The 14426-nt window shown below is 40.0% G+C and overlaps 1 protein-coding gene across 1 annotated transcript in view; it reads left to right on the top strand.

The window, feature by feature from the left end:
• itga1 (integrin, alpha 1) overlaps positions 1–14426 on the top strand; it is a 133332-nt gene that overhangs the window by 67406 nt on the left and 51500 nt on the right. Inside the window, exons 5-10 of the mRNA XM_034192048.1 lie at positions 3037–3151; positions 4024–4151; positions 6771–6919; positions 9086–9236; positions 11389–11563; positions 11709–11782. Of these exons, the coding sequence (XP_034047939.1) occupies positions 3037–3151; positions 4024–4151; positions 6771–6919; positions 9086–9236; positions 11389–11563; positions 11709–11782 (792 nt within the window). The remainder of the gene's footprint in view (positions 1–3036; positions 3152–4023; positions 4152–6770; positions 6920–9085; positions 9237–11388; positions 11564–11708; positions 11783–14426) is intronic.

Here is a 14426-nt window from a genome sequence, read left to right as displayed (position 1 = left end):
CTACTAATACTGCGATTTACTGCTTTTTATAAAGACGATGACCATGTTTGGGATGTTATTTTTTATTTATTTATTTTTTGTGCATTTGTTTTGTGTTTGTGAATGTAATACAGGTGAGCCGTAGCGCCGTTAACGGTTTATAAATATATAATACAGAGATAAACTGTGACTTCTAATACTGCAATCTATTGCTTTTGATAAAGCTGATTGGTTGATTGGGATTCTATTTTTTATTTATTTATTTTTCGTGCATTTGTTTTGTATTTGTGATCTGGGAATGCGCGAGTTTTGTAACTTGACCTTTGAATTTACCCAGCAGCCCCTGCAGCGCATAAACTCAAAACTGGCTTATGAGTAGCCAACAGTGTAATCCGATGTGGCCACGACCAAGTCAATGCTAAAAGTTAGTGGTTAGTGGTAACGTTCAATAAATTTTTTTTTAATGGTTTAGCATTATACAAGTTTACTTTTAAGTTAGCAGATTAATGGTTATTGATGCTAACGTTTCGGTTAGCTGTGCCCACCACTGGGTCTGATTCCTTTCCAGCTAACTGGCATATGTACATTTCCCAGTTTATTGGAGACATTTTGTTCTGCTATTTGGCATACGTGTAAATATTCCAAGTTCACAGATTCATAACATGAATCCTCAAACTTGTTTTTGCATCTATCTGTTTTGGCACTTCATTGTGCTCATAGAAATACGGTGAGAAAGGCTACTTTATGTGGAACTCCAGTTTCATGGACTTCATGATCCCACATGATCCCAACCCCTAAACGGGCAAAGTGGTGGAGCGTGGACAACACCCTGTAAAACAAAGACTCAGACTTAACAAACTAACAGCTAACAGGCTAACCTTGGTTTGGGTGTTTTATTAAATCATATTTTTGTGAACCGGGTGTTGGTTTTCATAACCAACTTGGATTTATCAAAAAATAATGACTGTTTTATTTCCCCAGGCTTTTTAGATTAATTAGACCTAGGGTTGTCAAACAACTGATAGCTGCTACAAGTGCTAACCTCGCTAACATGCAAAATTAAATAACACAGACATTTCACTTGACAAAAATACTGAACCACAGACTTCTGAGATGATTTGCGAGGACAAGTAACTGGTTGGTTATACTGGTTATACTGCATTTATATAGCGCTTTTCCATCTGCATCAGACGCTCAAAGCGCTTCACAAATAATGCCTCACATTCACCCCGCTGTGAGGGTGCTGTCATACAAGGCGCTCAGTACACACTGGGAGCAATAGGGGATTAAAGACCTTGCCCCAGGGCCCTTTGTGATTTTCCAGTCAGGCTGGGATTTGAACCGAGGATCTTCTGGACTCCCAATCTGGTAACAATCTGGATGGTCTTTTTCCTCTTTTGTCCGGAGGACACGACGTCCATGATTTCAAAAAACAATTTGAAATGTGGAGTCATCAGACCACAGCACACTTTTCCACTTTGTGTCTGTCCATTTCAAATGAGCTCGGACCCAGAGAAGGTGGCGTTGTTTCTGGATGTTGTTGATGTATGGGTTTTGCTTTGCATGGTAGAGTTTTAACTTGCACTTGTAGATGTAGTGATGAACTGTGTTAACTGACAGTGGTTTTCTGAAGTGCTCCTGAGCCCACGCGGTAAGATCCTTTACACAATGATGCCGGTTTTTAATGCAGTGCCACCTGAGGGATCGAAGGTCACAGGCATTCAATGTTGGTTTTCAGCCTTGTCGCTTACGTGTAGAAAGATCTCCAGATGCTCTGAATCTTCTGATTATATTATGTACTGTAGATGATGGAATCCCTAAATTCCTTGCAATTGAACATTGAGAAACATTGTTCTTAAACTGTTTTTTCATGCAGTTGTTCACAAAGTGGTGATCCTCACCCCATCTTTGCTTGTGAATGGCTGAGCCTTTTGGGGATGTTGCTTTTATACTCAATCATGACACTCACAGTTAGTGTCCTCAGTTCCCAAATGCTTATTGAGTGTTGTTAGAAGGAAAGGTGATGTAACACAGTGGTAAACATACTACTGTCACAGCCTTTTGAAACATGTTGCAGGCATCCATTTCAAAATGAGCAAATATTTGCACAAAAACAATAAAGTTTATCAGTTTGAACATTAAATATCTTGTCTTTGTGGTGTATTGCACAACAAGCTACAGTTATGCTCAAAAGGTTACATACCCTGGCAGAATTTTTATTTTATTTTATTTTATTTTATTTTTGGCCATTTTTCAGAGAACATGAACGATAACACAAAAGCTTTTTTTTTTCACTCATGGTTAGTGGTTGGGTGATGCCAGTTATTGTCCAACAACTGTGTTTACTCTTTTTAAATCATAATGACAACAGAAACTACCCAAATGACCCTGATCAAAAGTTTACAGTTCTCAGAAACTGAATGGCTGTGCAAGAAGGAAAAGAGTGAGGAAAGCCACCAAGACACCGAGACAACCCAGAAGATGTTATCGGCTTATTGTATGTGCTGTGATTGGAGAAATTGTACACAGTGCAAATATTGCATATTGCGTCACCACTCTTAGCTTCATAGTAGAATAGAGTGGAGAAGGATATTCTTTCACCAAAACAGATCAGATCTAGGCTTGCATCTCAGATGTACCTTCTGGCAATTTGTAGCTAAACTTTCAGTTCTTCTTTTTAAGAAAATCCTCCTCTATACCACTTCATCGTGAAGCTGTATAATTGGAGATAGTAGGCTATACATAGGCAAGTGGAGTCGGACATGCCCCAAAAGATGCATTTGCACTATGCGCTATAAATTGTCAAGATAGGGCCCACCGTGGACTTACCCCCTGATTGGTCAATTTCTGGTTCTTTTACGGTCCCACTGGTGTTAATTTCTGTGCATAAAATGCCAATTACATATAAAACACCTCCTGGTTTTATAGTGTAACTCATTATCAGTCAAAGGTTGAGTCCAGATCAAACGTCAGAGCAGGAAAATTTTATAAGTGTTAAAGTCAACAAGATGGACCACTGGAGTCTCAGTTTGTGCATTTTGTGTTTTGTCTCCGCAGGCGTGTGGTCCTCAGTATGGCTACATGTGCGGACAGCAGCAGTACATCTCAGGTGTTTGTGCCAATGTTACCTCTTCCTTCGAGGTCATCAACTCTATGGCACCAGCAGTGCAAGGTGCGCAGCATGACGACATCGTGCAAAATTACACAGCACATGACAGCGTGCGTATGAACCGCCTGTGCTGGATAATAGATCACAATCTAACATGACAGTACCACCCATGACTCTGAACAGGCCTCTTTAGCACAGCAGATTAGTGTTCTTCTTCATGTAAACTTGTCTGTGACCCCGGCCAGCTCAAGTCCGGCCCTCATGTCTTGTGGTATGCCCAAGTTTGGAGACGGTTTACTGATCTGACATGGTGTTTCCATGCGAGAAAACAGCCAAGAAATATCCAGAAAGTAAACAGTTTTTTTTTTCTGTTTGGCTCAGTGTCGTTCTGTCATTCCTTAAGCCGAAAAGAAATGTTCACAGTAGCTGATGATGTCATGGTAAAAGAAACTTTAGAAGCTGAATATTGGCAAAGCTCAAGTGTTTTATCATATAAACTGGTTTTAAAATAAGTTAGAATTTATGGAATATGCAGCATAATACTGTTTTAGAGAAAACTTTTCTGATACATTTAAACCCATGAGTAGAGATCTGACAGTAGCGCATGCTAGTTCTGCTTACGTAACCCCATTGAACGCACATACAACTATCAGCTGTGCTTATTTGAAGCCTGTGTTGATTTTTACAACCCGTTTGTGGGACATCGTAAGAATCTGTGGGATTCCCAGTAAGCTGCAGAACATCATAACTGGCCTATACACAGGGACTGTGAGTGCAGTGAATACTGGTGTTCATCAGGGATGTGTTCCGGATCCTATTATATTTCAGTGCTTGCTCATACTGCGTGTTGGGTAGCATTGTGGAGACCAGCAGCTTAGGTTCCTTTGTTGGTGAGGAAAGTAAAACAAGTCATGTGTTTGACTGCTTCATTCCAGAGTGTTCGAAGGAATTGGACATTGTGATCATTCTGGATGGATCAAACAGTATCTACCCCTGGTCCAGTATTGTTGAGTTTCTGGTCAAATTCCTCAAGAACTTTGAGATCGGACCAAAACTTTCACAGGTCAGTAAAATGAATGGAATAATGCATTTATAAAGTTTTTATTGCTGTTGCCGATAATTACTTTTATTACCAGTTCTTCCGTGAATCATTTCAACTGAATCATCATTTAGACTACAAAATGTAATAAAAGGGGTAAAAATCACATCACCCAACTTTCACACTTCTATATCAACAGTAAAGTTTTCTCTCTGTTTGAGGTGCGGCTCCATCCAGAAGTGGGAGTAGGCGTCTTCTTCTGCAAGCCTCCCACCCTGGACACCAGCATGGACTCCCAAAATTTCCTGTATATTTGTATTGTCAACTGTGTTGGTAGCATGGCCCAAGCAGAGGGTCACCCCTTTGGGTCTGGTCTGCTTGAGGTTTCTTCCTCAGAGGGAGTTTTTCCTTACCACTGTCACCTGTGTGCTTGCTCTAGTGGTTGATAAGGTTTGCTTTGTCACCATTATTTAATTGTATTCGCGATGTAAAGCAGTGGCTGTCCGAAAACGTCCTTTACCTGAATGATGGTAAAACAGAGATCATGGTGTTTGAGCGCTCTGGCATACCAAGTGTGGTAACACCAAATTTTGGCACTTTGGCTAACTATGTAAAACCAGCTGTCAAGAATTTGGGAGTGATATTTGACAGGTGTTTGAGGTTCGATCAACAGATAAACTCTGTTGTCAAAGCTAGTTTTTTCCAACTTCACCTTTTGGCTAAAATAAAGCATTTCCTCAGTAGGCGTGATCTTGAGACAGTCATTCATGCTTTCATCAGCTCCAGACTTGATTATTGTAATGCACTTTATTCGGGCATTAATCAGTCGTCTCTTGCACGTCTCCAGTTGGTGCAGAATGCTGCTGCTCGTCTTTTAACAAACACTTTTAGTCCTGAGCATATTACGCCCGTCCTGTACTCACTCCACTGGCTTCCAGTTCGTTTTGGAATTGATTTTAAAATTTTAATGTTTGTTTTTAAAGCTATTTATGGCCTTGCACCTCCCTACTTGTCTGAAATTTTAACTTTGAGCACCTACAGTAGGACATTAAGGGCACCTGGCCAGCTTTACTTAGATGTTCCTAGGTCAAGATATAAGCGCTGGGGTGATCATGCTTTCGCGGTAGCCGACCCCAGACTGTGGAACGAGCTGCCTCTTGAGTTACGTACTATTTCTGACCTAGCACTTTTTAAATCTAAGTTAAAGACTTATTTATTTAAACTGGCTTTTAACACTTAGTGGGGAGGTGACGTGTTTTTTTTTATGTGCTGTTTTAAAATTTGATTCTATATGTGTTTTATTTTTGTGAATTTGTGTTTTTAATGTTAAGCACTTTGGACACCAGTCGGTGCTGTAAAGCGCTTTATAAATAAATGTTGATTGATTGTTGATTGATTGAAGGTTAGACCTTACTTGTGTAAAGCACCTTGAGGCAGCTTTGTTGTGATTTGGTGCTATATAAATGAAATAAATTGAAATGGAATTGTGACCTAATTTAATGAACCTAATACTTTTGAAATAATGAAAATATTGATAATATTTAATATTTACAAATAAATATACACAAGTAAAATGTGTGTAATATTTACATTGAAAATTACATAATTTCTTTGGGAGGTCTCCTGCTAAGTATTAAAATGTACCTGGTTTATTTTAAACAGCTTTTTGGGCTTGTTCTATTATTGCCTGATGATCAGTAGCTGTGTTTGTATTGTTATGTACATAAAAGGGGGGGGGGGGGGGGGGTGATTAGTAAATTTCTAATCTGATATTTAATTTAATTAAATGTACAAAAGCAAATCTCATGTTTGCTTTTTATTTGCATGTTTAAAATGAGGTTTTCTGCTACTACACAGAAACTTCATCATGCAAAATTCATTGATGTAATATTGCGAGGACTAGACTGATCCTGTCTCTGGTAGACACTGAGACACCGAGGCACTGATTCACGCGGTTTTGGAAATGAAATATATTAAACTGTAAAATAAACACCTAAGGTTATGGAGTCAGACTTGAATGGATGAATAAATGAATAAGTTAAACACAGAAAAAAAAAATAGATGGAATAATCCATCTTTTGTTGCCAACTTTTTTGTCATTTTTAGTGTAATGACTTAAATATGGACTTTTCCATGTGGTTTAAAATAAGGCCACCACATGACAGATTTTATGAACTAATGACCAAAAGTAATTAGAGTAAATTTAGAATTAGTCTTATGCAGTTGCACCTTGTGTGTATTTCTGTCCTCTTGGAGTGTTCTGTGAGGGAGTGGTTGGTTTTATTGTGGTTACAATGATCTGGAGCCCATGGAGTTTTCCACAGGAACTCACTGAAAACTCTTCTTACTGTGGAGCCAAGTGGTTGTAAGTCACATCTTCCACGGCTGCTGAAGTCCTTCTGCCGCCGTGCGGAGAACGTTATGTCAAGTCAACCCGACCACATCCTCAGCAGGGCGTCTAAAGGACGAGGCGGCAGAACGAGCAAGAGAAAATGTTCAAATAATGTGAAATGAGGTTGATTGTGTGTTGGTAAAATGTGTGTGTGTGTGTGTGTGTGTGTGTGTGTGTGTGTGTGTGTGTGTGTGTGTGTGTGTGTGTGTGTGTGTGTGTGTGTGTGTGTGTGTGTGTGTGTGTGAATTAAGGTGGGCATCGTGTCGTATGGCGAGACTGTGGCTCACTGTATCAACCTGAGCCAGTTTGACAACACTCGTGACCTGTTGAAGGCAGCCAGTGACATTCCTCAGCATCAAGGTTTGCAGACCATGACCGCCCTGGGAATCGATACTGCCAGGTACCAGTCCTCAGCCCCACGCTCTCTTTAAAAAAAAAAGGACGGGGGGGGGGGGGGGGGGTTATTATCCACTTTATTTGTAGCAAGCTAATATAGGTCAATGGCTGTCAAAGCTAACAGTTACCTTTTATAACTGCTGTTGTCTGAAAAGTTAACTGTGTATAGGATCATTTGTAATTTCATGTATTTTATTTGGTAAACGCAAAAGGTAACACGTTACTTGAAGGTATCGTCATAATAGTGACATAACATTGTCATAACTGTTACATGACACCGTCGTGAAGGTGTCATAAACATTATGTCAATGTCATAAATGTTCTGGTCATGTCACTGTGATTAAAGTCAAGTTGTTATAATCAAGAAACCCAAAAAATGTCAACTTGACGTTATGTTTATGACACTTTCATGACTGTGTCATGTAACAGTTACGACAGTGTCATGTCACTATTATGATGATACCTTCAAGTAAAATGTTACCAAGCAAAAACTCACTTGATTTTGAAAGAAGATATAAGCTTTTAAAAAAAAATGGGTGGCATTTTTCCTTCATATTCTAAGGGTCCAAAATCCAAGATGGTGTCCAAAATGGCCTCTGTTTATCAATAATGCAATATCTTTGCTAATACACAAGATATAAATACAAAGTATGCAAATATAGGTTTTCTGACACAGGGAAACCAATGGAATCATTAGATTATGTAATTACATTATGTAATTAACAGGATATAAAAGGGTTGAGTTCTTCTAAAAACTGTTGAGGTCTAAGGTTCTAAACACATTCTCGACTCACATGCCATTCCAAATCATTATACAAACTTTGTATAATTTATTACCACCCTTGAAAAATGACAGCTACCTATTTTATAAACACTACCCAATCTAGAGGCCGTGGATCCCCACGGGCAACGTATAATGTTTGTTTGCTGCTCAGATGAGAAATAAATAAATCTGAAATCCAGTTTTTGACTTCTTGTTATATGAAACCATGTTGGTTAATATACAGTGATCCAAATAAGTATTTGATCCAAGTTTCCCCACATATAAAGAATGGAGAGGTCTGTAATTTTTATCATAGGTACTTTTCAGCTGTGATAGACAGAATAAAAAAAAATAGAAAATTACATTGTATGATTTTTAAATAACTAATTTGCATTTTATTGCAAACAAAAATGGCACCCTATTTTTTTTATGTTTAAATCATATTCTAACAGAGTTTTTACTTTTACCAAAAAAAAAAAAAAAACCCACAAATTTTTTATTTGATGACAAATGAGCCTACACTATAACACTAAACCGCTAAATCACTATGGCCCCGGCAGTTCCTTGGTAGTGAGGGAGATTGTCTTTTAATTGATTCCCAGATGGGAGATCTACATACATGATCGCTCTAGAGATGCCTATGCATGGGTCTGTTTAACGTGGGAATGTCGTTGCACACCGACAATCACATGGTCCTTGACAGATCCTGAACCTGGCCCGACGGCTGGGAAATCGCAGACGATCGGGGTCTGAAGACCTGCTGCAGTCTTCAACCACCTTCACAGTCACTGGGCGACAAGCCATCACCACCTCCAGGTGATATGACTTTGAGGACTTCTTGTTTCACTAGAGCCGTGTTACCTGTCTGGTGGTCAGGGTTCCTGTTCATAGCTATTGTAGCGACCACGGGGCACACAAGGTCCTCACCATATTTCACCCCAACAGGCAATCCCTTACTTGATCCGTTATCCAGGTGTCACGAGCTAGATGAGGGGTTGGATTTTGACTCCAAACTAAATCCTTAAGTCACTATAACATTGAGCTGAAGCTTCTGCAAATTTTTATGACATGAACTTAGCTTTGGCTCTAAACCCCTGAAAAATAGACATAAGTGCTGAAATTTTAATATGTTATAGCATAAACGTGGTGGTCCCCAAAAATGTTAATCATGGCAAGATCATTATATATATATATATATATATATATATATATATATATATATATATATATATATATATATATATATATATTCTTGTTTTTTAAAGTAATTCATAATGTATGCTGTGCAGGTGTTCCACTCTACCATAATGTTCATGTCCATGATGAGTGTATGTAAACTTTAGACCACAACTATATCTTGATGCTTTTTTCTTTTGGACTGAACTTTTGGAAATTCACCTCCATCAGGAAAGAAGCCTTCACTCCAGAGCGCGGCGCACGACCTGGAGTGAAGAAAGTCATGGTCATCGTGACTGATGGAGACTCATATGACCAAGAAGAACTCGGAAGAGTCACCAGTGACTGTGACAAAGACGACATCGAGAGGTTTGCCATTGCTGTAAGTACAAATAGAATCAATGCTGTTTTCACCTTTTATGGTAGCGTATACAGTATATTGTGGCGCATAAGGCTTGTTTTGATTTTTAACAGCAAATAATATTTAATTAAATGTAGATAATTTGTTAGTATCCATCTGGACATTCCCATGGGCAGTTCCAGTTCCAGGGAATGCTCACCAGTCTCCTCATTTGGATATAAAATTGGTTGTTAGTCAGTGAATCCGAAAATGTATTTTGGCTTATAGAGAATATATCACTTGACCTGATTATAATGATGCTGTCTTTTTTCAAGACTTGAGTCTTTTTAAATAAAGAAAATGCTTGTATCTCAAAATAATTGTTATAAAACCACAATTTATGAACTGTCCTAATTTATTATTTTCAACCACATACTGACACACTGCTGCTGCTGGAACCACAGTGGGCTTTTCTGACTGTTCACATTTTTAAGATGATTTTTTTGGCTTTTCATCTTCTGATATTATACTCTAACATGGTATTTCTTGACTGCTTGAGAGTTGTTTGATGACTCAGTTTAATTTATCCCCACAAGCTTAAGGGCCCCTTCACACACAGTACGAATTAATACAAATCAGGGCGAATCACAGTGGAACAACTCATATGAGTGAACCACGAAAACGTTGAGCCGACGGGCAGGCGTGAACGATCCCTCTGCGACGGTTTTGTGCACGCGATGGTGTCGTGCACGAGCGTGCATGAAACCGTTGCAGCAGGAACACAGTGCAAGGGTTGGTAAGGTTAGACCTTACTTGTGTGAAGCTCCTTGAGGCAATTTTGTTGTGATTTGGCGCTATATAAATGAAAATAAATTCAAATAAAAATTGAGCAGCTGGAGCATGTGTAACCACATCGTGCAGCTGCTGTGAAAAAAAATACATGCCACCCACAGGATTTGAACCTGCAATTTACAAAAGCTCTGATTACCAGCCAGAAACTTTACCACTGCGCTGCCATTGCTGTCCTGTAAAAGGTGCGGAAAAATGCTTGAAATCAACAAGGACATAAACGTATTCTATTTTTTTAAAAAGAGAAAAAAGCCATGTGATAACTGACCAAATGGCGTATTTCTGCTGATACGTGACTAAAAGTTGCACTGTTGGCTTGTCATATAGTCCTGCGGCGCACCACTCACAGGACACGCATCAGACAGACATGACATTCAGATCGCCTGCTGCATGTCCACATGAACTGACGGTCCGTTTCAGCTGGGATGGCCTGTCAATGTGTGCGACCGCCAACCCATCGCAAAAAGCGATATATGTTTTTATGTATTTCCATGTGAGGACAGCAAGCACACACACATGCGTGTCCGTCAAAACATGGTACGTGTTCTGCAGCTGTGACGTCTTGGACCGGAGATGTCTCAATAGCTGCTGCTGTTGGCAGCCAGCCACGCCCCCTGTCCTTTCAGCGCACAGACCAGGGTGTCACTCTATGATCAGATGAGAGGTGCCTCACCTGCGAAACACACGCACACACATGTTGTGTGGGGAGCAGAAACTCTGGCACGCCACGTGTACTTGGCAATTTCACAGTCGTGGGGCACTTAGACAAATTTCACATCCAGCTTGACAGCGATCATCTGCTGACTGTTGTCGTTGAAATATCGCGAGTGGCCACACATTTTCTAAGTGCCAAACGAGCGGTGTTAGATGTTCGTGTGTGTCACCTGGAATTTGGTCGACACCTGCCGCAAGAGGGTTCGATGGGCTCTCACAGGGCACACTCTGTCTTTCAGCGCTGGTGTACGCAAATAGTTGTAGCAACAGGTGTACAAGGCGTTGGAGGCAGCTACAAATTTATACATATTGCATACAATTCCTGCTTCATGCGCAGTTCGAACACATTCGTACTGTGTGTGAAGGGGCCCTAAAGTTCACATCATAACTTGTCCTCAGTTGCTGGACAACTTACCTGACATTTGGCTTCCTATTCCGGATGATCACTGTTAGTGGGGTTGCTCCACTTCAGGCACAGTCATTTTACGCATATTTGGCACCGCCTAATGTTGCAGATGTACGATGCATAAAAGTCAAGACCCTGGCTAGAAGGCAACCCCTTTTTTTAGATACATTTCCAAGAAAAAGTATTACAGTAATATAGTGTTAAGACAGTTTTGTTTATTTTCAGGTTTTGGGGGACTACAATCGTCAGAACAGAAGTGCAGAAGAGGTGCAAAAGTTTATCAAACAAATTGAATCCATTTCAAGTGAGCCGTTAGATGATCACTTCTTCAATGTCTCTGATGAAGCAGCCTTACTGACCATTGTTGATACCCTTGGAAGTCGAATTTTTGCCTTGGAAGGTAAACAAAATGGCAAACTACACTTGCGTGCCTCCCATAGCGTTTGTACACCAAATCATTATCAAATTTTCAGATTTTAATTTTACAATATAGTCTTCATTGAGCAGTTACTAAAATGAAAATGACATAATATTGCTTTTTTCAGCAACATCTGGCAACTACACATCATCTTTTGGGATGGAAATGTCCCAAGCTGGATTTAGTGTGCATACTTCCAAAGTAAGTATTAATTATATCAGTTGAACACAATATTGTTTTGTCCATTTTTAGGTGTGTTTCTGTGGATGTAATGTCATATCTCATGAGCTGCTGCTGGCTGTATGGTCTGAAATTTGGTGTCCGATTATTTGCAAGATTCAACTTTTTGTAGAAACTGAAGTGTTATTACAACAATGGACAAAATCAGCAAATGAAAAACACTCACCACTGAGGCTACAGAGCAAAGCTTTATCCTTATATTACTCGGAGGCCCCAAGTTTCTATTTAATCCATTTCAGCTTTTTTCATTGACTGGAAACATGTATTTTAACCCTTTGGGGTCCAAGGGCATTTTTTGGACAGTTCACTCGCCTGGCATAAATGTTTTATTATTGCTGTTAACAGCTCTCCCTGCATCCCACAATCAAGTTTTATGTCTCTTTTTTCAGGACAACCTGTGCTTTCAGAATATATATGTTTTGTTGTGTTTTATAAGTGTAATAAAGGTTTACAATCAAAAATAGGCAAGGAAAAAAAAAGCGAAAAATAATTTTCCACACACATTTATTCAAAACACACAGCAAACTATAACAAACAACTGTTTTGATAGTTTGTAAAGGTAATTTCAGGTCTTGTGCGAAAGACTGTACAACAAAAAGGTTCAAATAATAAACACAAATGCACATTTTGAACAATATATACAAAATGGTCTATGCGTTTTGTTGTCCATTGATATGGTAAACAGTGCTTTACACCGAGAAAGCAACAGAGTTATCCAGTAACATTCACACGCAAACTACTGGAACAGTCCTGAAAGTTACACACTCTTTGTTTGAGCACGTGAGATTGTCATCAGAGGCTGTCCGTGTGCTTTCACTTTCGCTGTGCATAATGGCGCAGGGCACACTGAGTATGTACTAATAGTATGTACTCATTGGAGCACCCAGGGGGCTATTCAAACGGGCCAACTAATAACACATCACTCCTGAAAACGATCTTTGGCTTTTCACGTGAGGTAAATCTGCCCTACGATTGGATTTTTGAAAACCATGTGACGGTGAACCAATTCTGATTGGACACTCACATTGCACACGTCATCACACAGCTTCTATGAGGAGTACAAAGATGGCTGAAGACTGGCTCAAAAGTCCGCGGAGTTAACTTTTCAGCAAAAAAAAAAAAGTAAGTTTCTATCGCACATCATCCATCCATCCATCCATCCATCTTCTATCGCTTAGTCCAATTAAGGGTCGCGGGGGGCTGGAGCCTATCCCAGCAGTCATAGAGCGCGAGGCAGGGTACACCCAGGACAAGACGCCAGTCTGTCGCAGGGCCACAAATAGACAAACAAACACAGACACACCCACACACACACCTACGGACAATTTTAAAGATTCCAATCCACCTAACCCACATGTCTTTGGATGTGGGAGGAAACCGGAGCACCCGGAGGAAACCCACGCAAACACGGGGAGAACATGCAAACGCCACACAGAAAGGCCATGGGAATTGAACCCACAACCTTCTCGCTGTGAGGCAACAGTGCTAACCACTAAGCCACCATGCTTCACATATCATTAAAAAGTTATTTATAATTTAGTAAAGCTTGGTCTTAGCCATCGTATACGACGGCGTCGGCCCCAGAGGTTTAACCTTCGATCTTGATGAAATGCTCCTCACTATATCTCAGTGATCAATGAGGCCAAATAGCAGATTTTAGGGCTAAATTATTCAGAGAACCCGAGATTACATGTCATCCAACCAAACTTTTTTTGTTGTTGAAAATGAGCTGATGCATCTCCCTCTATGACCATAATTAAATGACCCGTCACTGTATCTCAATAACCAGCGAGGCTGTAAATTACTCAGACACCGTGAGTTTATGTCTGATCCATCTGAATACTTTTTGCTTGATTTTTTTTTTTTTTAATTTTACCGTTGTTAAATGGATCACTGTGTCTCACCAACCGGTATGGTTAAAGAACAGACTTCGATCCTGAGTGTCTACGTGCATCAGCTGAAGAATCCAGTGATGTCCAGAGTTTTGATAAGATATTTAGTGCTTTGGAACCTGGAATTCGTTAAAAAATTTGAGTAATCCAAACAGTTTAGTTTCAAAGCGTTTGGTCTCGTCCTGTGTTGTCTGTGTCGCTGCGTGCTTCTTCGTGGATGTTTTGCCAGCTCATGACGCGGTGCCGCTGCTGTGTTATCTCTGATGTATCTTCCCTTTTGTGATTCATGTCGTTCAGACACAGACGCTCCCTGTTCCTTCTGCTTCCAGACTTCAGACTCATGACATGGTTTTTTCTTAATTGCATGAGAATGCCAGAGCGTGATAGAATTTAAGCGAATCGTAAACATGAGCCGTCCTCCGCTCACTATAGTTGTAAAAATAACAACGTGCTTGTTTTCACAACTCCTCTTGAATTCATCCGTCAGGTATTTCCTATGTTTATTTAAAAAAAAAAAAAAACAGACTGCGCCTATGAGTGTCGCTCGTCTCATCCTGCTGAGTCACGTTTGTACACTGATAGGAACAAAAAAGGGGGGTGGGGGGGGGTGGGTTGTGCACTGCTTTGTGTTGTATTGTGCTGTAGTGAATGTGATGATCCGTGATCCTGACATTTATATTGTTACTGTCACCACATTCTCAAATACAGCGGAG

The sequence above is a fragment of the Thalassophryne amazonica genome, chromosome 17 (genome assembly GCF_902500255.1).
Source record: "Thalassophryne amazonica chromosome 17, fThaAma1.1, whole genome shotgun sequence".
Classification (NCBI taxonomy): domain Eukaryota; kingdom Metazoa; phylum Chordata; class Actinopteri; order Batrachoidiformes; family Batrachoididae; genus Thalassophryne; species Thalassophryne amazonica.
The sequence above is the reverse complement of the archived record's forward strand: the minus strand, read 5'-3'. Positions and strand labels throughout refer to the sequence as shown.